The 27,312-nt window shown below is 39.5% G+C and overlaps 1 protein-coding gene across 2 annotated transcripts in view; it reads left to right on the top strand.

Annotated features, from left to right (window-relative positions):
• slc8a4b (solute carrier family 8 member 4b) overlaps window positions 1-27,312 on the top strand; it is a 108,390-nt gene that overhangs the window by 55,736 nt on the left and 25,342 nt on the right. For both annotated transcript variants that reach the window (XM_024287970.2, XM_024287971.2), the window contains exons 9-11: window positions 2,057-2,153; window positions 2,345-2,536; window positions 3,910-4,102. In XM_024287970.2, coding sequence (XP_024143738.1) covers window positions 2,057-2,153; window positions 2,345-2,536; window positions 3,910-4,102 — 482 coding nt within the window. The remainder of the gene's footprint in view (window positions 1-2,056; window positions 2,154-2,344; window positions 2,537-3,909; window positions 4,103-27,312) is intronic.

Below are 27,312 nucleotides of genomic sequence, written 5' to 3'. Positions count from 1 at the left end.
TCATTTTTGACTTTAATGTCGCTGTTTGGGGTGTGTAGAGTGGCAGAAAATGAAATCAGCTCTGTCACTCTAACTCTCCCATTAAACCCACAGTTTTCATTTTGAGATCAGTGATGTCTTTGACTGATGAACCAAAGTGGTAGCATTTGCCTCAATGGCATGACCTTCTAATAATAAGAGCTTCTACAGGCTGTCAAACACGATTGGAGTTTGTTTTTGTAGCCTTGGATCTGGAAACTGCCCTGTCACTTCATCTGTGCCAAAACAGTCATATGTCAAATGTAAGGCCATCTGTCAGCTGGCTGAAGCCTGGCTTGTATTGGGGTCATGCAACAGGACAATGACCCAAAACACAGTGTTAGGATGGTTCTGTCCAAGTTCTTAACCCAGTCTGATTAAAAATGTGGTGGGGGCGAGCCATGTATAAATAAACAGAAGTAGCATTGCTTGAACTATGCCAAAGGGGAAAATTATAAATAATCTCATACATGAATTTATGAATTCAGGTTTGCTGCTGCTAAATGTGGATCTTCAACTACTGAGTTAGGGGAAAACTTCGTTTTTTTTAGGTTTGATCAATAGAAAATTAGTGAGAATTGGTAAACTTCGAGGAATTTTCAGGGGAGTCTTGGAACTTTAGTGAGGTTCTCAGTTCCTTACCTGAGTCATAGGGTCTTGCTTTTGTGCTGAATGATTGCACGACACATTTTCTGGGAGGATTCTCAGTCTTCTGTTGTTCAGGTCAATTGGATTTTAAAGAGTCTCAAGTATATCTCAAACTTGTTTCCAAAGAGCCTCAAGATGTCTCAAATTTGTCTCTAAAGGGTAACCAAGATGGCTCAAATACGTCTGAAACAGGTCTCAAACTTATATCTAAGGGTCACCAAGATGGGTCAAGTTAGTCTGAAACAGGTCTTAATCTTGTCTAAAGAGGGTCTCAAGGATGTCTCAGACTTGTCTCTAATTAGTCTCAAGGATGTCTCGAATTAGTCCCTAAGGGACTCAAGGATGTATCAAACTTATTTCTTAATTGCCTCAAGGATCTCTCAAAATTTGTCTGTAAAGGGTCACAAAGATGTCTCAAATTTGTCTTCAAAGGATCTCAAGGATACCTCAAACAAATCTCTAAAGGGTCTTAAAGATGTTTCAAACTTGTCTCTAAGGGGCCTTCTGGATTTCTCTAACAGTCTCCAAAGGGTCTCAAGCCATTCCGAATACAAGCTAATCAATACATAACTTTTAGCAACTACTCACAAATATTACTATACCTAATTTTTTCAAAGTGTTTGCGTATTTAAGTGTGATGTAAATTTGAATTGACTGCTGATCTCTGAAGAAAAAACCCAAATGTCCTTACCATGTACAAAGAAAAAGCAGAAAATAGATCTGATCTGGGATTATTTTTACAAAATAAAACAGTTATAGACAAAGCCTCTTAAACAAACTCTTGTTTTATTCTGTGGCTCTTCCTCCTGCAGCTGGAGATAAAATGTATTTTTGTATTGCTTTTAAATTGTGTTTAAAGCCAAATAACTTCTCACACTTTCATGTAAAATGTATGAAATCAATCTTCCACTTGTCTAGAGAATATGAAGCACTATCAAGCCTTGGGGCAAATTCAGAAATAGCTGCCATATGAATGAATGCACTCAAAAATAAATTAGGCACCAAACACATTTTAGGAGTGGCTAAAAATAGATGCGGTGCCAAGACGACAGGAAAATCAGCACCGACGCTATGATTCAGTTAAACAGATTATTTTAAGTTGCTTTTATTATTAAAGTTTCAATTCTCTTTCTTCTTTTATTCTGCACAAGGAAGAGAGGCTTAATCAAGAGGCCCGTATGGGGACACAGAGAACGCTGGGCTAGCAAAGCCTTTATTACCAAAGTGTGTCTGACCAGAAGGCCAAGTTTAATGAAGCCGTTCTTCTTGTTCTCCCTCATTCTTCATCCCCATTTCCCCAAATGTCTTTACCATCGTCCTTTTTTCTTTCCTCTGTTCCTGCTCTCTTGCCCCTCATTTCCTCCTGACTCTTCATCGGTGTCTCCCGTAGGTGGATTACCGCACCGAAGACGGTACTGCTAATGCAGGCTCTGATTATGAGTTTGCTGAAGGAACGCTGCTGTTCAAGCCAGGAGAGACCCTAAAAGGTAAAAAAAAAAAAACAACAGCAACACTAAAAATTTATGACATGTTTTTTTTTCTTTTTTTACTGCAAGGTCATCTGCAGCACCACAAACAAAGCACATTTAAAGTTTATTGCATTTGCTTTAAATCGAAAGAGGCTCTCAGTTACTGAAGTAGAAACAGGATCCTGAAGTAGCGGCTGTTCTTTTTGCAGAGATCACAGTGGGTGTGATTGACGATGACATCTTTGAGGAAGATGAGTACTTCTATGTGCACCTCAGTAACCCTCGCGTGGTGGGTCATCCTGAGGTGGGTGCCGCCCCTACCGATGCAAGCACTACTCCCAAAGCCGTGCTCGGAGACAACCACACCGCCACGGTGACCATCTATGATGATGATCATGCAGGTAAGAACAAAAATGAGTCCTTCCTTTTACTCAAAGGGCCTCCACCTTAGAATGGGTCCCAGGGGGGAGGTGCCTTGTAATTTAAGCAGCAGTCAGGGGCGGGTGCCTCTACAATCCATGGAAAACGGTACAAGATGGATGGATTGTCCTTCCTTTGTGGTATTTCATAAAACTGACAATAGCTTCGGTATTAAAGGTTTAAGTTGTCTTATTGGTAATAGTCCACCTGCCCTCCACTGTCAGTCATCAGCTGTTGAAACTGCATGAGTTATATCTGCTTCAGTTTTGTATTTGTCTTGCAATGTGTGAATTTAAATCAATGCTTTAGAATACACCACTTCCTGTTGTGCCCACGTGGTTTGGGAATGTATAAAAAGTGTGTGATTGGATCTTGCGTCCTCCTGCTAATCAATGTCATGACTAGCCCTAACAAAGCCTGTTTTTTATAGTTTTTTAGAAGGTCCTTTTTGCTCAATACCATATACCGAAATAAGGAGAGGTGTGAGTACAGTGCCCTGAGGAACACCAACAAAGATATACTGTGAGCCGGATATGTTACTAAGATATACAGTGGAATATACAGTCCAAATAGAAAATATTTGGAGGGAGTTGAAAGTCTGTGTTGCCCAGCGACAGCTCCAAAACATCACTGCTCTAGAGGAGATCTGCATGGAGGAATGGACCAAAATACCACTAACCATGAAATACCAATAACAGTTAGTGAAAACCTTGTGAAGACTTACAGAATTTTTTTAACTGCTGTCATTGCCAACAAAGAGTAAGAAAGTTTTAAGTTTAACTTTTTTATTGAGCAAATACTTCTTTTCAACCATAATTTTCAAACAAATTATTTAAAAATCAGATAATGGGATTTTCTGGATTTTTTGGTTTTTTGTTCATTTTGTCTTTGAAAGTTGAGGTATACCAATGATGAAATTGACAAGCCTTTCTCATCTTTTTAAGTGAGAGAACTTGGACAGTTGGTGGCTGACTGAATACTTTTTTGCTCCAAATTATATTTAACCTAAGATACCCAGTTTATAGAGGAAAAAAATACACGTTCAGGCCTGTAAAATCCAAAAAACATACACTTGTGATGAAATATTTCAAACTCCTTTTATTTTAAAGTATTTTTTAGGGATAAAATACTCAGTACCTCCACTATATTTGCTGACAGCAAACACATAAAAAACAAAGATTGGACTGATTTTTCTGTTGCTGCAACTTTCAGACGGTCTTCGTGACCTGAGACTTATGCTAAAGGTTTTCTGTCTGGGGAGAGGGCTGGTCATTATTTTCCTCTTCACGCTCTGGAACCCCTGAAGAGCAGTTTGACAAACTGGTGGTCATCAAGCCTTCTCTTTTCCTTTCAGGAATCTTTACCTTCGAGGGTGAGAGTCAGCGGGTGAGTGAGAGTGTCGGTGTGATGGAGGTGAAGGTGCTCAGGACTTCAGGGGCTCGGGGCCTTGTCGCTGTCCCCTACCGAACCCTGGACGGCACAGCCAAGGGAGGGGAGGACTATGAACTGGCTGCTGGGAAGCTGGAGTTCCAAAATGACGAGACCATGTGAGTATCCTTTTTTATGACTGTTTAGTTGTGTTAGAGGCTGGTTCATTTTTGACAGATAAATCTTTTCTAGATTTCCTGTTTTTATTTGAACAACTTCCGTTCCTTTACAAATCCTCACTTGACTCATACAGCGGCACTAAAAGCTGAATTACAGTGTTGTAACTTTGTTTCAAGGCAGCCTAGTCTGCATTAACACACACATGTGTGCACACATTCACGTTTGCAAATTGCTTCAGTATCCTTGGGTCTATGCATTTTTAATATGCTGATGTTAGCAGTGTTAAATTGACCACTATATAAAGCAGTTGGGAATGCAGTTTCCTCTGCGGCTCATGGGGCTCATAAAACAAACGCTCGGTGTGGGTCGGTCGATGCTTGTGTGTCGCTGTGTGTGTCGGAATACGTATTTGTCGGTGTGGTGTATTGGGTGTGTGTGGTGTGTGTGTGTCGGTGCATGTGTGGCAGATTTAAGGTCGACTTTTACATGAAGAAAGGAGCAAGCAAAAGGACTTCCTAAAGGTGCTGATTTAGTATGTGTGTGTTTGTGTGAATGTGTGTGTGTTTGTGTGAATGTGTGTGTGTTTGTGTGAATGTGTGTGTGTACGTATTTGGGGTGTATGTGTGTGTGTGGACATGTGTGTTCACTTGTTTGTGTGTTTATGTCTGGTTGTCTTCTTGACTGTGTGCGTGTTCTTACGTGTGTTTTTGTGTGCTTGTGTTATTCTTGAGTGTGTACATGTGTCCTTGTGTGTTTGTTCTTGTGTACCTAAGTGCTTTTGAATGTGTGTGTGTGTCCCTGTGCTTGTGTCTTTTTTGTGTGTGTTTTTTATTGGTGTATACACGTGCATTAGTGGATGTGTGTCTTTTTGTGTGTGTGTTCTCGAGTGTTTGTGTGTTCTTATGTGTGTTTGTGTCTTTTTGTGTTTGTGTTCTTGAGTGTGTGTGCACCTGTATTGTGTAGGGAAGTGCGTCGGTGTGTGCTTGAGTGTGTGTGTTCCTGTAAGTGTGATTGTGTATTTCTGGGTGTGTTTTCTTTTGTTTTTGCATTATGTATACACATTTTTGTGTTCTTGTGTATGGAAGTGCGTTTGGGTGTGTGTGTGAGTGTGTGTGTGTTTTTGCGTTGTTGTGTATACACGTATTTGTGTGTTCCTGTGTATGTAAGTGCGTTTGTGTGTTCTTGTGTGTTTTTGTGTTGGTGTAAATACACATGTGGGTGTGTGCGCATGTGTGTTTACACGTTTGTGTGTGTGTATTCTTGTGTGTATGTGTAATGACTTTTGCTGACTGCTGGCAAATCAACACTAAAGCTTCCTATGGAGGAAGACAAAAGAAATTCACAGTTTCTCGTGTTCTTTGGGTTTTTATTTTCCTGAAACTGAACCTTGAAATTAAACTGGTCTAAAAGAAACATGCCCTTTTTAAAGCCATCTCACCTTTTCATTCCTTTACTCAAGAAATTCATTTTGTTTTAGTTTAATAAAATGACCTTCTCCCCTCACTGTTTCATTCACATCGACAAAAGCTCACTCCTGATTGATGAACCTCTCCAGACTCCACAAGAGCTTCATCTCTGAATTGGCTTTCTATTTGAACCTGTGAATGGCTGTAGCATTGTGTACAGAAACCATAGACATAAATACACAGGACAGGTAATCCTTGATGTTATCATAAACCGTAAATAGAGATGGACAGAGCGGCTGTAACATCACCCATAGAAAAGACTCCAGTGAAATGAAGTCAATTTAGTTGGCATTTTTTTGCAATTTGGGCGCCGCTATTTGGAGCCAGTCAACAATGATTGGTCCAAGTCAGCCAGCAAGTACTTCTTCTTTGGGACGTGAGGGGAGAGGGGTCATGCTGTCTACAGATGTTACTGAAAATGAAGCTTAAATTTGGACCCTTTAACACAGAAGCTTCAGCTCCTCTGTTGAAGTTCTTTCAACTACTGCAAATTTTCAACCAATAATGCAGTTAATGTAATTCCAACAGATTCTGAAGCAGAGCAGCTTTTCATTGAATGCAACACTTTACAGTTGTAAAGTTTTTTTCTGCATTTAAGGTAAACCAATTAATTCTGATGCATTTACTTGTGCAAATGGTCAAAAAGTTACAGATTATTTCCTAACACCGGTGACATCTCTGGTCTTTATAGGTTAACTTGGGTTTCAACTCAAGTAGAATGATCTGAAATATGGAAATTTCATATAAAAACAAAAGAAAAAAGTTGAAACTCTGTTGGGTTTTCCAACTGGTACACGAACCTCTCCATGAATAATGTATTGGAGAAACTCCTTTCTGCAACCAGCCTCCAGTGGTCTTTGGAGGAACTGCAACATTTGATGCTTCCTTGTTTGCATCAAATCTGGGAACAAAAGGGGAGGCAGGAAGGAATATATGCTAAAAAAAAAACACAGTAACAAACAAAAACAATTGAGAAAAAATGGCTGCCTTCATCCATCCATCATTTTAATCTGTATCATATTATGTTTGCTCTACAAGGATAGTTGAAGCTTATTCAAGGGGTTAATTGGGTAGGTCAGCGTCCCTCTGATTATGTCTCCAGTCCATCATATGATTGTATTTATCCATAACCTAAAGTCAATGTAACCATTTGTTGAAATGAATCACACACATTTCCTACTCTTTCAATACACAGAGAACTATGGTTACACTGTTTATAACAAATCTGACAATCACAGACTTACAGTTTTTTCAGCAGACTCCTGGTTCGTTAAAGCCCTTTTTTGTTCTTCTTTAAATAACAGAACTTAAAAGAATCAACATTGTTTTTGTTTTTTTTAATTCAAAAATTAAAATAAATTGGTGCTTGATTTTAATATGATTTAGGAATGAGAAGCACCTCTACTGTATTTTCCATCTTGATTAATCAAACAAACAAACAAAAAAAAACAAATGTTCCTCAGCAGAATCATTTTCACTTTTATTAGGTGAAAAGCTAAAACAACCAACTTCTGTATGACACAGTTTCCGGTTTCCGTGGTCTGCAGGGCTTATCACAGTCTGGGATTTCCTGACATCGCAGGTTCCTCATGTTTTCTGGGAAAAAGTCACCAACGCCGAACAGGGTCATTTCTGTTAGTTGAGCGATCAGCTGCTGCAGACGTATTTATAGATACAGAAAACTTATATTTAACCTGTAATTTACTTTTTTACAAGTTGACAAAAAAGTCAACTTGCATGTACTCAAAAAATAATTTGTAGGTTTTAACATGTTACAATGTAAATTTCCAGACACATCGATGCAAGAAGAAGCTTTTTTTGTGGCTTAAGCAAAGAAAAGAAATGTTTTTGGTTTATTTCCTTTAGTCAAGATTTGCTAAATGTTAGCTCATGTGTCAAAAAGTTTTGGACTGAAGTGTCATTGCAAGGGCACGGTGCATGCACGTGCGCTCTCGTGTGTGTGTGTGTGTGAGAGTGCAGCAAAGTCACGTGACGCAGTCCCTGCTGCTGGTGACACAGCAGGGACTGCATGCAAGGATGACAGGAGAGGCTAAAAAGAGCAGATGCATGTGTTAGCATATGAAATGACTCAGAGTGGCTAATGAAGAGCTCAAGCTAAAGCCACAGTTCATGTGTTTGATTTAACAAGAGGAAAAATAGCTTAGACCCAGAAAGTTTATCCCTTAAGAGGTTACAAGTTAAAACAAAAACAAAAAAAACAGAGTTAGCATCATTCTCTGCTGGATGTTGATCATCATTGTGAAGCTGAACTACATGAAGAATCTGTGGAAAACTGAAGAAAACTTGAACTTTTTTATTTAAAACTAAATTATCTCAAAGATAAATGTGGAAAGGCTTAATTAAAAGCAGAAATTAACCTGTGTCAACAAAAACAGAATACAGTGAATGCAATGTCATCAATGAAGATGTGTGAGCTACATATTCATCAAATGTCTTTTTAAAGGTTTAAGAAAATATATCTGATCACATGATCTCCTTATAGCTAGGTGTCACCATTTTTTTTATCAAGTTCCTAAAAAATAAAAAATAAATGAATAAAAATGCTGGGCTTGTTAACACAGTAATGAATATTGCTGCATTAAAGACACACTCCAATGGAAAATTGCCTTTTTATGGTCTTTTTCTCATAATGGAGGACAGACATGTATAAAATAATTCTATATAGGAAAAAAATAGCATTTCCTAGTATTTCTTTATTATTTCTTAATTTTGAATCAGGAGCAGATTTTTGTTGTGTTGGTAATGTTAGGTTGGGGTTCCAAGAGGCTGTAAGATAGCAGAAGAAAATGTAAGCAAAGGGATGCTGGGATATCAGTGCAGGCTTACTTTCTCACAAACAACTCTGAGGCAAATTTCTGATGAACTCTTCCCACACTGCCACAAATTTTGTCAGGCTAAAAATTGCATAATCATAATTAAAAGACCATTAAAAATGATTTTAAAACAGTTCAAAAGATGATTGGAGTGGGACTTTAAAGCTGGTTAGCTGTTGGGGTTCTGGTGGTAAAGTTACTTATACTATATGTTTCACAGTTACAGTAAACACACAAGTCAGAGACATTTATCTTCCCTAAAGTCTTACAGCGCTGTTATCAGGTGTTGAGCTATGAGGAACAGGGATTGGCTCGTGTTCTGGATGTGAGACCTCCTGCTGGGTTTTGACCATGAATATATTTAAACAGGGGTGTCCAAAGTCAGTCCTCGAGGGTCGGTGTCCCACATGTGTCCCACCGATCTGCCATTGAAGCTCTGTATTGGCCAAAAACACCTGGTCCAGGTAATCAGCAACAGATAACGCAGGATTTCTGGAGAAGGGCGGACCTCGAGGTCTGACTCCCCTTTATCACAATAAAGACATCATATCCATAAAATTAATTATAGAAAATCCTGCTATCAATCTCAGAAAATCATGCAATTAATCCCAGAATATTTAAAATTAATTATAGAAAATCATGCAATTGGTCACGGAAACTCAAATGATTAATTAAAGAAAATTATGTGAATAATCTCAGAAAATCTTGTGATTAATCACTGAAAATTATGCAATTCATCACTGAAAATCACGGGAATCAACACGGAAAATCATGCGACTGATATCAGAAAATCCTTTGATGAATTACTAAAAATGTATTTATTTATTTATTCTTTTTCAGTTAGCATGTACAATTCATACAACCTACTTAAAGAACAGGAGTAGGATGAAGACCACGTCTTATAAATCCTATTTTTTCATATGATACAAAAACGATGTGATTCATAACAAAAAAAATGCTATTAATAACAGGAATTGATACAATTAATCACAGAAAATCATGCTAATATTCCCAGAAAAAAATGCTATTAATCACAAGAATTCATACTATTAATCACAGAAAATTATGCGATTATTCACACAAAATCTTGCGATTAGTCATTGAAAGTGATCCAAATAACCACAGAAAGTCATTTGGTTAACCACAAAGAATCATGCGAAATACCGTGAATATAGAAAATCATCCAATTAATCACAGAAAACATCCTATCAATCAGAGAAAGTCATGGGACTAAACATAAATTCATGCAATGATCTCGAAAAATGATGTGATTGATCAGAGAAAATCATGTCAGAAAGAATTATGATTAATCACTTTAAATCACACAATTAATCATGGAAATAATTTGATTTATCACAGAAAACAATACGATTAATCGCAATAAAAAATACAAAGTTTCCCAACCTTCTTCTGACCTCAAATGTAGTAGTAGAACCTACATTTGTCTTAGGAAACGACTAGTAGAAGTTGTTTTGATCAATTATTTCCTTTTTAGCTACTTCCTTTATGATATTAACGTGTTTTCCTGTAACTTTAGTGCTTTCCTGACTATGAGCTTCAGGCTTGGGAAAAGCCGGATGAGCAGAGAGTCGGTCCTTCAGAGGATGGGAGGGAATCTGCTTTTTCCGTGTGAAACTGAGTGAAAACTCCGGCAGCAGACGGATCGCTCTCTCCTGACTCCTCTCACACCGGCTTCACAAGTGCTAATTTTTTGCTGCGCTGCATCGTTACCCGGCCACTTCTTCGTCACTCCGTTCATCCTCTACCGCTTCGCTCCAATCTGTTCTTCCAGGTTTGCGGCGCCCCCTCATTATCAGCATCCCACCAGCACTGTTTTTTTTTTTTTTCCATCTTTGGATTTCTCACTCTCCTTCTTTGCATCTTTTCCTCCAATTATTTAGTCAGAACTCAGAGTCTTCATCTCTTTCATTCCTCCTCTCCTTTTATTACAAAGTGTTTGAACCTCTTGTCAGAATTTCCCTTTTTTGCATTCATGTGGGACGGCTTTAATCAGCTGCACTTTCGGCCGCCCTCTGTCCCTCTGTGGACTTATGTCATTCATTAACCTTTCTGTCTTCCAAAATTGGAATATTTTTTCCAATTTCACCTCCCTGCCACTGAGCAGCACCCCCATCCACCTTTTACCTTTACTTATTTACCACGTCAAATGTTTCCTATCTCCTCCACTTTCTCTTAATCACTCTGCATCACCTTTTTACCTGATTTTTTTCCTCTCCATCCACCCCTGCATGCCATTATTCAAAGAACAGGCACCCGCTTCCAAAGCTTTCACTGGATCATAACCCAGACATTACTCAGGGTCCACTCCTTTGTTCTCCTTAAAGTCTGCTTTCATTCAATCTGTGTGAGAGCTTTCTTTCTTTTACCCTCTTTATCCAGTTTATGATTTTTTTTTCCCTTCCCAGCAGCCCGTCATTAATCTGTCAACATTTCATGTCAATGCTGGTGAATTAGCTTTCTTAAAAGCAGAGGAAAATAAAAGCCTGGTGGCGAAAAGGACGGCGGATGGCGCGCGAGAAAGGAGAGGAGGGGCTGAGACGGGGTGGCTGCTAAAAATTCTCGAGGTAAATCTAAAAGGCGCTGGAGCCGAACTGACAAGTGGCGAGGATGAGGAGGGAAGCGACGGGCCGCGCAGCCTTTACTCCATACAGACTTAATTGCAGAAAATAACTCTTGTTTCCTTTCATCAGCGGTTAGAGGTCAGGTTAAGTCATCAACACCTCGCAGCGCTTTTACTGGCTAAATGGCGTGCTAACAAAGTCATCACTGTTAGGTTTTCATGATGGAATCACCTTTAGACCTCTTAAGTGTAGCCTTAATTATGTTATGAATGCAGTGAAATCTATATTTATCCAATATACATCTGGAAAAAAATACACAATAACCACATAAAGTATCACGTAGCTGCATTCATTCATTATCTGGTCCCATTATATCCAGCAGGAATTTAATTAATTCTCTGTGTTCAGCTAATTAGCTCTTCTTTTATCTTCTCCTTGGCCGGTGGAGCCAACAAGTGTCTCGGCTCTGCGAGTCTGCCTGCTTGTTTTGGTTGTTTTGTGCTAATCAGAAGGCGTGTGTGAGGTAAAACGCGAAGGAAGCAGCGTGAGCAAGAGACAGACAGATACTCTCGCTCCGTTTATTCTTAGCTTTCCCCTGACCTGCAACACCGCTGAGAATCTCAGCCAAGAAGCAGACAACTGTGCGACTGTCTGTTGTTACCGCGCTCACACGGATGTGTGTGAGTGTGTGTGTGTGTATGTGAATGTGTGTGTGGTCCGCTCCCTCGGCTGCTCATTATAAATTTGAAACAGGTGTCACTGCCAAATGTGCCAACTCCTGTTCAATTATGCTCAGCCGTGGTGGTATATGTTTGTGCGTGCATTCATATATTCCACTAATGCTATAACTATTGCGCTTGGACTTAATTAACCTACAATATGCTTTTGAGAGTGAGTTGTAACTTGTATTTTTCAGGTTTCTTGGTTCATTTGGCTCATTATTCAAGGCTGTACAGCATCCAATTAATCAATGAATCGATTTCTACTCCTACGATCCGACCAGATTGATCTGTCTGAGGCAATTGCCATTACAAAATGTTTTTAAAATTAGACAAATCAATAATACATTTGAGAAAATCCCATTTGGATTGAGACATGGTTATTTTACTATAGCGTAAAAACGATCAAGTGCATCACAGTGGACAACATAACAGCAAAAGTGATCAAACATCATTACAGTCCAATGTGTGGAAACACTGAATATTGCAAAGACGTGACCATACAGTGGTAGAATGTCCTGTAACACGCTAGCATGTTAGAACAGGAAAACATGCTAGCTTTTGGTTGAACACATAAACATACCATAGTAGATTATTCATAAAATGTTGGAATAAGATAACTTAATCATTTTAACAACATGAAACCAAAACACAGCTTGTTCTAACATGGATTATGTTAGTTCTGGTTGAACGAGCTAAAAGCCATATCACATTTTCACGTCTTTACGTGAATTGAGCTGGTCAAAGTTCTTGGTCAGCTGAGAATGACGCGATTTATGAGTATTTTACGTAGTTTATACCCAATTATTACGTAAATCTTACGCAATTGTGCGTGATTTTTGCAAGATGTGTATGCAAATTTATGACTTCCACAACCAATCCACATAACTAATGGACATTTCACGTATCATGTAAAATTACAAATCACTAAGGAATTTCATATAAAGAGTGCAATAATCACACACAGTTCATTCATTTGCTTATTGTGTGACAGGTTTATAAATCAACAACCTCTTCAGCAGTCTGGCTTGTCTGATAGGTGGTCGGGTCACTAAGGTGATGTGCTTAAGGGGAAAGGGGCTGAGTACAGCGGACTCAGATGGGACTGGGCCCTTCTCTTTACCTGCTGCAGCTCCCGCCAGTGTTCCCTTGTCTTGGTGGGGTCTCCTGAGACCAGGAGATTTCGACTGTTTAATTAAAACAGACCATTGAGATGGCCTGCGGGTGCTGTCTGTGGTGCTGATGCGATGTGGTTTCTGCCCAATGCTCTGAATGTCAAAGTGTAGAAACTCAATGAGGCGTAGGTTTACTTGTTCTTTGCGTGGTTTATTCGTTCTTCTTCTGTGGGTTTAATGTGGTTCATTCGTGATACATCTGTAAAAATTTCATGCAGCAACCATACATTTTCTCATCTCTTAGATCTTAGATCTTAGACCTTAGATATGTCTTTTTCTGTTTTTCCATCCACTATTTTCACAGTTTACCTGCAACAACGTCCACCTGTTACTTCCAGAATGTCACATAAAATAAAATGCATCACTGTGGAAAATCACATCTGGTTTTTTGTACCAAAAAAGGCTCCATAGACAGTGCAGACCAGAGATTGAAGTTTACAGAATAGGTTAGAAAACAAAGGCAGAAGAAACCATTTCTCTTCTTGTCTTTTAGGGATTCACACCAACACTTGTTGACTCGCAGTGGACAAATTACAGCTTCACGATGTCAAGCTTTATCTTCTGTAATCTCAGCATCCGCTGCAGTGGCACTGCATATTAATTAAGCCAAAAAATAACATTGTAGTGCTCCTGACAGCTGTCAGGAGAGCTGTGATCAAACATTTACTGCTGCTAATGCAGAATTCTGCTCGCATGCAAAGAAAAAAAATATTCCCACATTCCTTGTGGTGTGTTGCTTCAAGGAAACAAGAAAGAAGAAAGCAGGAATGTGAGTCTGTGATTGTGTTTGTAATTGTGTTGTTTGTGCATCTTGTATTGCTTGTAATGTGTTTGATATTTGCAACCTGTTCCTCCGTCTGTCACCAATGTAGGGTGACTAACCCGGAGCTGTTACTAAAATAAAACGTTCTTTGAACTCCAAATCCCCTAAAGAGCTGCGCGCTGTGTGCAGTGTGTGTGCATCTTCCTGTGCACGTGCCGCTGTGTTTGTGTGAGCTCCACCGGCACGAATGTGAGTCAGCAGCTCACTTTATTTCCACAGTCAAGATTTTTTTTTTTTGCCCTTCTAGCCTGCTTTACGTCATTCCTTCCTCTTTGCTTTACACACAAACACAGTTCAGCAGGATTCTCATTTTCCCAACAATGTGCACGTCTGCTTACTGTACACCTCCTGCTTATCAATAACCAGATTAATAAACGCCTTTTTAAACAGGAGATTGAATTTTAACGTGTGTTTGTAAATTCGTTTTGAATATAATAAAAGAAAAAGCTAAGCCAACCTTAAAGACTACAAAAAAAGATACAAAAAAGCCAAACATCTTTGTTTCCATTTTATTGAAGTTTTTCTGTTAATTGCTTGTTACACAATGGTTTGTATTTCTGCTCCTTCCTGCTGAGAATTTGTTCATAATGGAGTTGGTTTGGGGGAAAATGCATTTGAAAACCAACAAATCGGGCATTCATTGATCATGCAACGAAAGCTCAACCGGTTAAACTTCTTAACGCTTAAGCGTGACAACCAGGTAGGTAGCAATATTTTCATAACATGGAAGTCCCAACCGTTGACATGATATTACAAGATAATAAGCTTAAAGGGTTTAAAAATCTGACTAGCAATATTTGCTTCTTATTTTTCATTTGCTATTTGTTGGTAAATTAAAACATATGCGATGCTGTAAATACAGATTGGTTTCTCTAGTACAATTCCATCGGTAATTATACCAGACTAATCAACTTTTTAATCAAGCACGACTAAGCTGCAGCCACATGCTGCTCTGCTACACCTTCTCAGCTGATCACATTTACCGCTAGCCATAAATGTTACACAGTTATTACATTTCAGCCGTAAAGCCGTGGAGAGGATTCATCAGTCAGCTTTTATTTTTTTTATGCCAGCTCCATCAAGACAGGAGCCTTCATGGCTATAAACTGACAACATCCATGGTTCATTGAAGGGAGAACAGCAGCACTGGTTGCCTGGACTTTGAAGGGTTGAAAGAAGGTTAAATGAGTCCAGATTTACCTTGTTTCAGAATGATTGGGGGCATGTGGGGTGAGAAAAAGGTGAATAAAGTACTGCATAAGCCTGTGGGTGTTTCCTTGATCTGTAAAGTTTCTGATCTTTCTCAAATTTTCATTAAGCTGCATTACTTAAACTAAGAATGATGCTATTTAAATTCTTGCTAAAGACTTCATTTTTATGATGCAACGTTTTTTTTAAACAAGCTATTTAACAGACCCCTATTTCCAAACACAGTTTAAATTGCTGCTAGAATTAATATTTTGTTCTTCAAAAATTCAAATTTCCCATTCATAGACAAATGCAGTGAAATGCTCTGTTCAACTGTCCTTGTCCGGTATGTAAACTTTACAAGGTTGGATTTTTGAGATAGATTTAAATGAGAGATGAGGACTAGATGAATAATAAAAATGCTAAGTTACCAACAAAGCTATTATGACTAAGGTTATGATTAAAAAATTAAATAAACAAGATCCAAATACTATTAGTAATCCTGTTTGTGTTTGTCCTTCTGGAGCAAAAGCGTTTTTTCTGATTGTAAAACAGTAAAGAGTCCATTGTTTGGTCCTTTGTGGTCCTTCTGGTGCTGCTTGTTATACATATCCTGCAGGTCAGGGAGCTCAGCGTGGACCATGTGTTCAGCTGGACATACCACTCTTTGAATGGCTCGTCTGTCCTGGTGCTGCTCCCATACCAGGAAGTGATTCTCCCCATCAAGACGTGGGAAGTCCTTGTCTCAAGTGGTGTAGGCACTGATGGGTTTTCTTATTTGGGTTTTTTTGTGTCAAGTTGGAGTCCTGTATGTCGTGAACATCTGCTTTATGCATCATAAACTGTGTGTTCTACTGATAGTGGTCTGTTGGTATGATCACTCCTGCTTTGTCCTAAAGTCCACTGGTTGGCTAAGACACGAACCTGCCAGGTTTTTCATCTCCTGAAGGCAGTCCATTATCATTGTTGAAGACCAAGCCCACCACATCAGCAGATTTAATGATGGCGGTGGAGTTGTAAATGGCCTCTCAATTGAAAGTCCAGTGAGATCACTAAGGGGCCCGGAACAGAACCTTGAGGAACTCCTTAGCTTGAGGATAATGGAGGATTTGGTATGTGATTTCCCCATCTGAATGGCCTGTAGTCTGTCTGTCAGGAAGCTGGAAGTCCCCTGTCATAGGTCTGAGGTCACAGGTTTTGTCAGTAACCAGTGATTGGTCCATGTCAGTCTGGGTCTTGGTTTCTCTGGCAACCAATCTCATCAATCAGGAGGGAGCTTGTTGGATATCTACAACCCTGCTGTTGAAAGTGGGTTCACAAAATTTGTCAAAGAAACATTTCGAACGGTTAATGTGGGGGCACCGCCTCCTTTTACTGAGGCATCTGATTGGACAACTTATAACTTGTGCTAAAGAAAAAATATTTAAAAAAATTAAGAAAAAGTTAAAAAGGTATCAGAGCAAGAATAGTTATTCGGAAAAATATGGAGCCAACAGGGACGTCCTGTTTGGAATGTGATTGGTGGTGGTGGTGGTCCGGTTCTTATTTACAGTCAGTGGCTTGAACAGGAACCTAGTATCTCCAACTGAGAAGTGATAGTGAAGGGTATTATAGTGTCAGAAGTTTTTGGATTTTCTATAGCATTATTTCTCTATGAAATGGACTCTGGATATTTTCTAGAAGGAGCTTTTCTGCTGTACACCCCCATTCTGATAACAACCTGTTAATCGAGCGAGAAAGCTCCATCTATTTCTCTGGCTGTTGAGGAACGTTAGCTTTTCCTGCAGAATGACAGTTTTTTTTCTGCCCTTTTTTTCCTCCCTTTCCCTGGTTGTTGCCGTAGCAACTTTTGATCCCTCCCTTTGCAAGCAGAACAAAGAGGAAGCAACACAGAGAGACTCAAAAAAAAATGGAGGCAAAGATAAAGACAAAGGGAGACAAATGTTGCAGTTGTTTAGATATTTCTTTGTTGCGTTTGTTTAGCTGTTCTTCCTCCTCTCATCCTCTTCTCTTCTGAGTAATTTCTGTCTGGAGCGTCACCGCCAAGTGCGCCTCCGTGCTTGAGACACTTTTCTATTGTTTGATCTTTAATTAATAAAGCAAAACAGTTATTGGCGAAGTGGATTAGGAGGACTTAAGAGCAAATCGCATTGTGGCGCGGTCATGGTCCGCCTGACGAAGAGAAAGATGGAGGACGGGCAGCTGAATGACAGAGATTAAAGACTGAAGGATGAAAAAAAAAACTCAGACATCTATCCTCTCCTCTTCTTCTTTGTCTCTGCTTCATCTCCAAGCCTGTCCTATTCTGTTCTTCTGCCCTCCGTTTATCCCCGCCTTTCTCTTCATCTGCTCTAATGTCAGAGCAGTCAAAGTTAAGTAGCTTAAGTCTCAACTTTTTCGGCTTTCGGGGTATGTTTCACTTCCATTATGTGTCAGATGTGTATAAGACCTGATGAGGCAGCTGCCAGCTGTTGTTTGGCTTTTGACATCTTCCTCAGCCGCCTGACTCATGGTGCTCCACACACATGCAGGGTCACAGTTTTACTCCTCTTCCTCTCAGCATTTCCTCTGAAAGAATGAAAATTGTATTTTTAACATTTCGGACGATGGAGGACACATATAAAGAAAATTAAGCTCAAAATTTCATTTCTGAGTATTTCTGTTTTCAAGATGTTGTGAATCGAAAAAACGCAGTTTGAAAAAGATCGTATTTGTGACGTAAAAAATATGTTGGGCGAGTCACAAGCTTCCTGCTCCGACTAGATCCATATATGTCTTTATTTTCCTTGTCAGAGCTGACATCTGGCTTAATTGTCTTGGCTACAACTCAGAGATGAATTTCCAATGAACTACTGCCGCTTTGCAGAAACGATGACCTAGAAAATTTGATACGGGCTAAAAATGGCATAACCATAATTAAAAGAGCACTAGGAACAGTTTTAAAATAACTCAAAAGGTCTCTAAAGAGCATAAATATTTACAGTTTTATTATAAAGCTCGACAGCTTAAGCTACAGTCGATGATGCATGCTGGGATGCAAACAATAAAATAACAGTAAAAATGTTCCTGTTCATTTTCTTCTTCCCTTCAGCCGTTTTTGTGCATATGAACCCGCCCCGTGGACGGAGTTGTGCGGTCACATGTGTGTAATCCCTGTGATCAAACCCCCACAGACTGTACTCACCCTGTAATCACAGCTCTGAGACCCACCAGAGGCTGTGGCCGGTTCCACGCTCATCAGACTCCACCCTGCCAAAAACCAGACCACATCAAAGCCCTGAGCGCTGGCTTCACCGAGCCTCATGGGAGTGTCAGTCAGAGAGCGGCTTTTCCATTTATTTAGGCAGACTTTATATTTTCTTCAGCCATTTTTGAGGATTCTAGCAGCATTAATTGACTTTACAATGCTTTGACTATGAGATTATTTACATTCATTCACAATCTCCATTCATTTTTTTTTTTTTAGTCATGCATTTACTATAAGATGTTCACAGTTTGGAGAGGGGGCGGAGCTTATTCCAGTTGTTATCTCCAAGTAAGGCTGGATCGTGCAGTCATTTTTAGATCCTCAATTTTTTTGTCATTTTGCAGCTTTTAAAAGATCATTCAAATGTCAATATTAGCATATTTTCTGCTCTATAAAGTGCAATTAAGAACCTTAACTTTTATCAATAAACAGCAGTGCACCTTATTATCCAGAGTGTCTTGTGTTGTGGCATGTCAAAGCAATTTTGATAGCTACACAGTGTTGGATCAAAAGCCAGTACGTTTTTTTGCGATTTGCAAACAAGGTTGGATGTTATTGTGAATACGCTAATGTGGCTAACGTGTAGCTGAGTCGGACTGTGTTGGGAGATGGCGTAGTGATAGTCTCATTTGTTTCGGTGGTATCAGTATGTTTTTTACGTGTTGGGAGTTATAAGTATGGTGAATATGCTAACATTTCTAATAATTAAGCTGTGGCCTCATCTTGACCAGCATTTGACAGGCTTCATGAATGCAGCTGGACGGAGCTGGAGCTCTGACTCCTGCTTGTTTGAGACTGAACGCTGCTCTGAAGTGAAATGATAATGCGGCCTCATGCTGCTCCGCATAACCTCAAACCAGACAAACAGATTTCATAGAGAAAAAAGGGAAACTTTGATTGCAGGAAATGTTGAGTGCAGCTGAGCAGCAATCAGTGAAGTGCTTGAATAGGAGATTGTGTTGTTTTTTTATGTATGCTGTTTTCTGATGATAATTACAGTGTTTAACATTTTTATTCAAGAACTCTTGTTCTAAAGGTGAATTTTGGCTCTAAAATAGTATACATTTTTAACCTAATTTATTAAGAGAAGTTTTTAGAGTTCCAGTACAACTTGAATAAGATCAGACATACAACCGAAATATACACAAACGTTCAAAGTTTTCAGTAAAACTGTCATCACTGTTGTAACATAAAACACTTGTGCAAAAATAAACATACAGGATCGACTCAGTGATTTTATACATTAGTCACATTTCATTTTTTCAATTCCCTGAACCCCTAAGCCAGTCCTCAAGGGCCAGTATCCAACCAACCTGCTATTGTAACTCCTTATTGACTAAACACACCTGATCCAGGGAATCAACAGCAGATACGGCAGTGTTTCTGGAAAACCAGCATGAGGCTGGCCCTCGAGGCCTGGATTTGGACAGCCCTGCGTTAAGCACTGTTCAAGGGGCCAGTTAGTACTATTCAAGTGATAAATGTGCAGCCTGACTATTAGATATGAGGAATTTAGACATCCAGAGCCTAGTTTGAGCATCTTATGGGCGTCCTACAGGCACTTACGTCTTACTTGAACACAATGTGCATGCAGCAGTTGCACATGGACTGGAATCTGGCGTAAGCCCCACTCATGTGACATGTATCTTTTATTATTCTTCCAAATACTTTACAATACTACAGGCATGACAATCTTACATTCCATTTTCATAACATCCTTTAAGGTGGCTGCACGAGCCTCAAGGGCACTGCAAGACCTACACATTCTCACTCCCAACTTGTCATATATGGACGTATGGTTCAGGCTCCTCCGCATCACTTTTTGACGTTTTAGGTGTCCCCGACTCGTTTTTTGATGTGCTGGCTGTCAACGCAGAACCGGTACCGGGTTAGGGTATCGGCCCGTGTCCCGAGGGTTGGGACCTTTTTGAATTGTGATTATTGATCTGCATATTCTATGATAAATTCAGAAATAGTGTTATGTCTACTTACATAGTCATGTGATCTATTGATGCTTAATGATTTTAATGACCTACGTTGGTACAGTATAAATCTCGGATTAGAAGTTTTGAACCAGAAAATGATACTTCATGTACAGGACATGGTTATGTAGAGTTGGGGTGGGATTATATAAGTTCGCTTCCTCCCTCTTCCATTCAAGCAATCTATAATTTGATGTCTAGTTACCCTATGTCTGACATACGTTTGTACGGATGTAAACCTCTGTTGACTGTATTGCACATACATTATACTTGTGAGTGCTTGAAATAAACCATTTCATATCAAACCAAAATCATATTTTTTCCTATATCTGGCCCAGTACCGGTTTGTGGCCCGGAGGTTGGCTACCCCTGATTTGATAAGAACAGCGTGAACCTCAAAAAAGTTGAAAACACCTAATATGTCAAAAAGTGACACGGACTAGTTGGGAGCGAGAATGGATTGAGAAGATACATGTGCTGTCCTTAAAATGTGCCCATGTCACTCCTTGGGGACCTGTATGACTGAGGCTTTCTAAGCCTTTGCATGTTTTGTCTTTACAATGGAGAGTCATTACAAAAGCCGGTTTCTGCAGGATGGAGTGAACCTACAGTTGATTTAATAGGTAATCCCCTTCATTTGCATAGAAAGTCCTTTGCTGTGAGCCATGAAATTGTCCATAGTGTAGATGGTCAGATGTTCATGACTCCAAACATGCGTTGGGTTTCTGGTTCCTGCATTAAAAATTTTGTTCTGACGCGATGAATGCGCGCCGCAGAGAAAGAGTGATGAGCCGCTTCCTGACTGTTCCACCTCGGGGTTATCTGGCATGATACACACGTGCACAGACACACGCGCACACGCAGAGCGATGTCACAGAGAGTCAATCACTGATAGGCTCTGGAGGAGAAGATCTGACTCACACAGGCTCTCCACTCGCATGTCCCAACCTCCTTCCCATCACACTTCTCCCTCCTCTTTCCTCCATCTGACTTCATTTAACTCATTATCAGTTTCATCCAACCGCCCACCCGTTGTCCTCCTGTGCTCTCCCTCTTCCCTCATTTCTTCACAGACATACAGACTCGTCCATATGTCTCATTAACACTCGATCACGCTCTTCAACAGTCAAACATTCACCCTTCTTTTGCCTTCTCATCTTTTTTTGATTGCATTAAGAGAGTCTTTCTGGAACATACTGTATAATCATTTTGCAACATTCAGGTGTTTGTTTTCTATGTTCTGTGCACACTGCTGCAGCTTAATGCAGACTAGAGAAGTGTCAAAAAGGGTGAGAAAAAAATCTAACATCTTGCAAATCAAACGCATTAACCTGCTAAAACGGCGAGAAGTCTCTAGTTCAAACCCCGACTGGGTTCTTTCTGTGTGAAGTTTGCATGTTCTCGTTCATGCGTGGGTTTTCAGGGCACTCCGGTTTCCTCCCACAGTCCAAAAACATGATTCATAGGTTAATTGGCGTCTTTAAATTGCCCCTAGCAGTGCATGTGAGTGTGTGGTCCTGCAAAAAACTGGCAATCTGTTCAGGGTGAAGGCCACCTTCACCCAACAGTAGCTGGGATAGGCTCCAGCAGCCCTATTACCCCAAAAGAGATTAGGTGGAATGTGAAAACCTGCAAAAAAATATTAAATTGCAGCAAAGTTTAAAATTTAAGAAATGTAAAGCTTTGCTACTGACCAGTTTAAGTAACTGAGAAATCCATTAGTGCTGCATGACACAATAACATTATTAAACTTTGTGTTACTTTTATAAATATATAAAAAAAACACACAAAAATCACCACATTAAGCAATTAAAAATGTAATTAAAATGGAAAAAAATTACAAAATGTTTTATCGTTATTCGTTCCTCCATCAGCCCTCTTTGTTTGACTAATACCAGGGTTCACTTGCATATTAATTGACTCTGGTACTCTTTTACAGATGTAACTACATCTCAACATCTTTATTCCCAGCTTTAAATGTCTTTATCCTCACTAAATTTAGATTCAACCAGATAAACATTAAGAAAAGCAAATAAAAAAGCACAAACATACAGAGATTCCTTTATCTTCTCCATGGTATGGTAACATCTTTTGAAGCTGATATTGTCAAAAATATAGTTTAAGAGAGATTCTTTTCAAAAGCATGAGCATCGTTGGACCAGTTTCATGTGTTTTTGAGTGTTGTGATCCCATGAAGCTCAGTTATTATTATTTTTTAATTTAATGAAAACCCTCCTATCAGTGAGTGAGCCGTTCAGATCTCAGACCTTATGAAATCTCACTTTATTATAGGAATAAATTAAAGGCATTTCATTTCCCTAATGGAGCCACAAGTTATTAAATCATTCTGCTTGAGGGGCAGTTTTAAACTGCTTTAAATGATGAAATAATATGGCGGAGAAACTTTCAATTACATCAATAACTGGTCGAAACTGCGGCAGCAGAGGATGGACGGCGAGTCATTCGTCACCTCTCCTCTGAGGGAACCGTGATCAACACCTCCCATGACCTCCTGATTACAAACACACTTGCACGGCTATTGTGAGCGATGGAGAAAAGATGGAGCGGTGCACGGAGGGGAAGCAGGAGGGAGAAGGGAGGTGTCGGAGGCAGATGAATGGGTTTCAGGGAGCTGGCAGTAGATGCAGGGTAGAGCCAGAGGGAGGGACAGTGCTGACTTAAGGTCCAGGGAGGCGGGGCTGAGGAGAAAAACTGATTAGTCATTGGGAAAACAAGAAAGAGGAAGACGAGGCAGAAGAAAATAGGGCCAGATGACTTCTAGAGAGAGGAGCAAAAAGTAAGCAGAATGGAAAGAAGAGGAGGATGAGGGGCACATTTGGTGAAGACCAACTGTTGGCACCCTGGGTGGTGAAGGAGGGTTGGGAGTGAGGGAATTGGCAGATTTTGTTTTGCCAGAGGCAGCGAGAGAAAGATGCTGCATGCAAGAGCCTTTGGCAGGCAAACGATGGACGCCACGGCGTGGCACAGGACCCCGTGCTTCAAAGCGCTCACCTTTAGCCGCTAACGCTAGTTCATCAGCGAGGGGTTTCTCCTTTGTTTAGTCTTCTCAATGAACATCAAACCTTTTTTTTGGTTACAAACTCCAACTGTTCATCCAAACGCAGTGAGTCATCCAGAGAGCAGATCAAGGTTTAGAGGATGGGATAGTCGCCACATGGCCTCTGAATCAGAGTTTTGAAAAGCTCCATGCTGTTCATAATCACTTTCAGAGTCACTTTATACCAAAACTAACAGGAATAACTTAAATTTGTATATATTTTTTTGTTTTTAATTGGTTAATTTGGGTTTAATTCTCATTTGTACTGTCTAAAACATCCTAGCGTCTGCTATGCTAGCAAATTAGCATAGGCTAAAAGTGGATTTTAGCGATTAATTAACCTCATCCATGTAAATAAAACTTCATCAAAGCAAAAAAAATTGAGGGCTACAAAAAAGTGCTTAGAAGAAGGCAGAAATGTATGAAAAAAACAGTTTAAATAATGTCGACAATGAATAGAAATTAAAAAAATGACTGACGATTAAGGCTTCCTCCCCTTCCTTAAAACGATTCAAAGCTTTGAGGTTTTACTCTAAGTGGGGAGACTGTTCCTGTGTTTTATATAAAAACAAGAAATATAGATATATGTGAATTTTTTTTTTTAATAAAACATTTTTATAAAAATGTTGTGTTTTTAAATAAAAGTTCGTTAGTTAGATCATGCATTCAGCAGTACACTTAATCGTAATTAAGCTCATTAAGCACAATTAAGCTCAGGAAATGATGCGGTTAATTGTGATTTTACTGATGTTACTCGCCGTCCAACACTACAATAAAATAGCTGGTATCATTTTTAACCCTTTAATGCCTGATCTTTGGCTCCAGTGTTGACATTCTTTCAACTCCGTACCTCTCTAACCGATTAAGTGTTACCTGTTCAGCCTTTAAACTGCCCCAGAACTTGTATCTAATGCTTTGAGTTGAATTGACGGGTATAAAAGCGGAGGTTTGTGTCGTGACGTACGTCACATAGCCTGCTGATGAAAACATGAATTTACAATGAGCGCCATTAAAACATACATGAGAAAAGACGGGAAGAGTGAGTCACTTCATGTTTCTTCTATTTCTTTGATGAAGACCGAAAACATCTTGACTAATACTTTTCCTTGAATTCTATTTAGTTGTTTCTTTAATAACATGTCCTCCATCTTTGCTGAGAGCCGAGGACTCCATCAGTAATCTTTAACCTGCTCTTATATTTCTACCTCTTCACTTTTTTTCCTCACGTCCTTCCGCACACGCATCCCTTCCCTCCAAATATATAATTCACGTCCGCTAAAAAGACTCGCACTGAAGGAATAAGTGGCGGGACCGGGAGCTACATCATTTAAACATCAACAGCATCTTTATTTCCTTCAGAAACACAATGACAAAAATCCAGTCTGTCACTTTGCACATTTATTTGTGTCCATGGAAACCGTTTCAGCTTGCAGCTGTTTCATGCATGTGTGAAACCTTAAAACGCCAAAGAAACTGGACGGTTATATGTTGGCATAGATGTTTCGTGTTCATGCAGTAAGCATCGCGGCCGTTAGAGATTAACAGTGTTTTTTTTTTGTTTTTTTTTTCTCGGAGTTCATCCTAAAGGCAGCTTTTCTCCACAGATTTGGAACCGTTTTGTTGTTTTCCCATAACAACAGTTGACTGGGAGGCATTTCTATGGAGCTATGCTCCTTTTAAAAGAATTTTGTTGATGTAATTTGATGTGTGAAAAATGTTTTGCAGAAAATGTCAAATCTGTCTTTGGAAATATCTTTAAAATAATCTCTAAGAGATTTATAGACTTAAACTAACACATTAACACTAGAGATATAACCAGTGACACCTAAATATTTGACCCTTCTTGACATATTTTATTTCTTTCAGTGTGAATCAGCTGTTTGACCCGAATATCAACCAATCAGCAAATGTTTCCTGTCAGCAGCCAATCAACAAATTATCTCTCAGCTTGGGCTTAAATCGTTCTTTTCTTCTGTCCTAGTCATTTTAAAACCATAAATAAGATGACACGGATGTTTGGGGTTCACTTTTCCCCCAACATTTGCATATAGATAGCTAGCTAGCTAGCAATTCTGGCGGCGCTAACCGCCCAGAAAGACACATGTGGGAGTACAGGATATGATGTCAAAAAGAAACGGCATAGATTGAAGTACAAGCAAAAATAAATCAACATTTAAGCTATTTTAATTCACAAAGATGAAGAAGTTCACATAGACAAACTCCCACACACGTTATTGTACAGAGAAACTAAAATATGCTTTATACTTTTGTACCACTGATGCAAATTTTACCTTTTTTTTTGCAGTCATTAAATGAGAAGGTTTGATCATTTTGCACAAAGAACTGATGTCAAATGAAAGTGTTTCGTTGGGAAAAAACTACTTCTGCTAAAGGCTGACACTAAAGTGACATTGCACACATTGGAATATTCACTGTGAGGGATTGGGGGAGCCGTCTGGCTCGATGGACCCTTTCATAGTTCTGTTCAGTGCAGTCATGATGACTGACAGGAGAAAGAAACCCCGGCTTTATGTGACATGAAGTAACTCAGATAAAAGAAGGACAGATCTGTTTGGGTTATTCAGTGCCACATTTTGCTGGTTAGTGGGAGGCGGCTGCTGATTGGTCGTTCGTTTGAGCATTCATTGAGAAGACACTTTTAACATTTTTAAAGCAGTACATTTTTTTTATTACACATTAAAATTAATACTACAATGGTGCAAAATTATTCTTCACTTTGAGCTTCTTTCTTTAGATTTGTGAAAATCATGTTTAGACTACAAAATACTTTTACTTTGAAATTAGCTCCATACATTTTAGCACCCTTAATCTTTAAATGTGGGCTTAAACATGATTTTATTGTGCTGTCGTTCTGTAAAAGTCAGTCAAAATGGTATCAGCCCGTTCACATATGGTGCTATAAAATAATAATTCAAAGTTTAGAAGAATTGTTTGAGATTTGATTTTCTCGCTGTTACATAAGCTCTTATGTAAAGTGTGTGGTTGAAGGCCTGGGACCAACGAGCTGCATCTAAAAGCTCTTAGATGTTAGTCTGCGATTCCCTCGTCTGCCGGGCTGCAGTTCTGTCATCGTCGCTTCCTGGCTGGACATGTGTTTGTCAGGCGGGACAAGCTGGGCTGTGAAGGCGGACATCATGAAGCTCCGCGGCTCGTTCTCACTAATTCTCATCATCGTCTGTTCTTTTGAAATCATCGCCTCAGATCTCAGTCGCACATATTTCTGTAAATAAGGTCCTTTTTTTCAGGTTTTTAGGGAGACAAACCTGTTTAGAATCTAAAAAATAATTTCTAGTTTACCTACTTAAACGTAAAAGCAGAGCAGAAACATGCTCTCCAGAACTGTGACAGCGTTTGCCTTCGGTGCCGCCCCGCTGGATAGTTGCGTGTCTGCAGAAGCAGAGCATCCCAGCTGCTCATTCACGCAAACCAAAGCCACTGAGTCTGTGGCTGCAGGAGGCAGAGGACGTCAGGGAGAAGTTGTGAGGCTGAAATCAGAGTCTTGTTAGCGTGTAGAGCTCATCCCTCCCTTTGTCTCTTCCTCTTCTGCCCTCTCCCTCCTCCTTCTCTGCCCTTTACCTCCATAATTTGATCAACGGCTCTGCCTTGTCTTCCTTGCTGCTGCCTGAGCTTTAAACGCTCAGCATTTATTATTTCCTCTCACCCATTTCGTCCTCGGCCTTTCTGCAAGTACCGGTGAGTCACAGCAGAGAAGTGAAGCTGCTCTGCGCTGCAGATTTGTGCCTTTGTGGAAATGCCAGCATGTTACAGCAGGTGACATAACCCAATCCCATTATATTTGCACATGTTACTGCAGATCTGAGGACCATGTATGTTTCTGTTGTTCATTTACATTCAAGAACACTGAACGCACTGTAAAAATCATGAAGATTCTGCTCTTTAAGGCCATATTCTGCACATAAATCTCCGTTTGATGATCACTTTTTCTCTTTTCTCCCAAATGGTAGCACCTTATTTGAAGAAAAACATTTATTAGTGTTCATTTATTTTTCTTTGACATTTATTAAAACAGCTGTTTTGGTTTAATCCAGATTTTATAACAGAATATGAGCTGCCAAAAACGTAAGTGAGTTAATAAAAATATGAGAATTAAGTC

The sequence above is a fragment of the Oryzias melastigma genome, linkage group LG18 (genome assembly GCF_002922805.2).
Source record: "Oryzias melastigma strain HK-1 linkage group LG18, ASM292280v2, whole genome shotgun sequence".
Classification (NCBI taxonomy): Eukaryota; Metazoa; Chordata; class Actinopteri; order Beloniformes; family Adrianichthyidae; genus Oryzias; species Oryzias melastigma.
The sequence above is the reverse complement of the archived record's forward strand: the minus strand, read 5'-3'. Positions and strand labels throughout refer to the sequence as shown.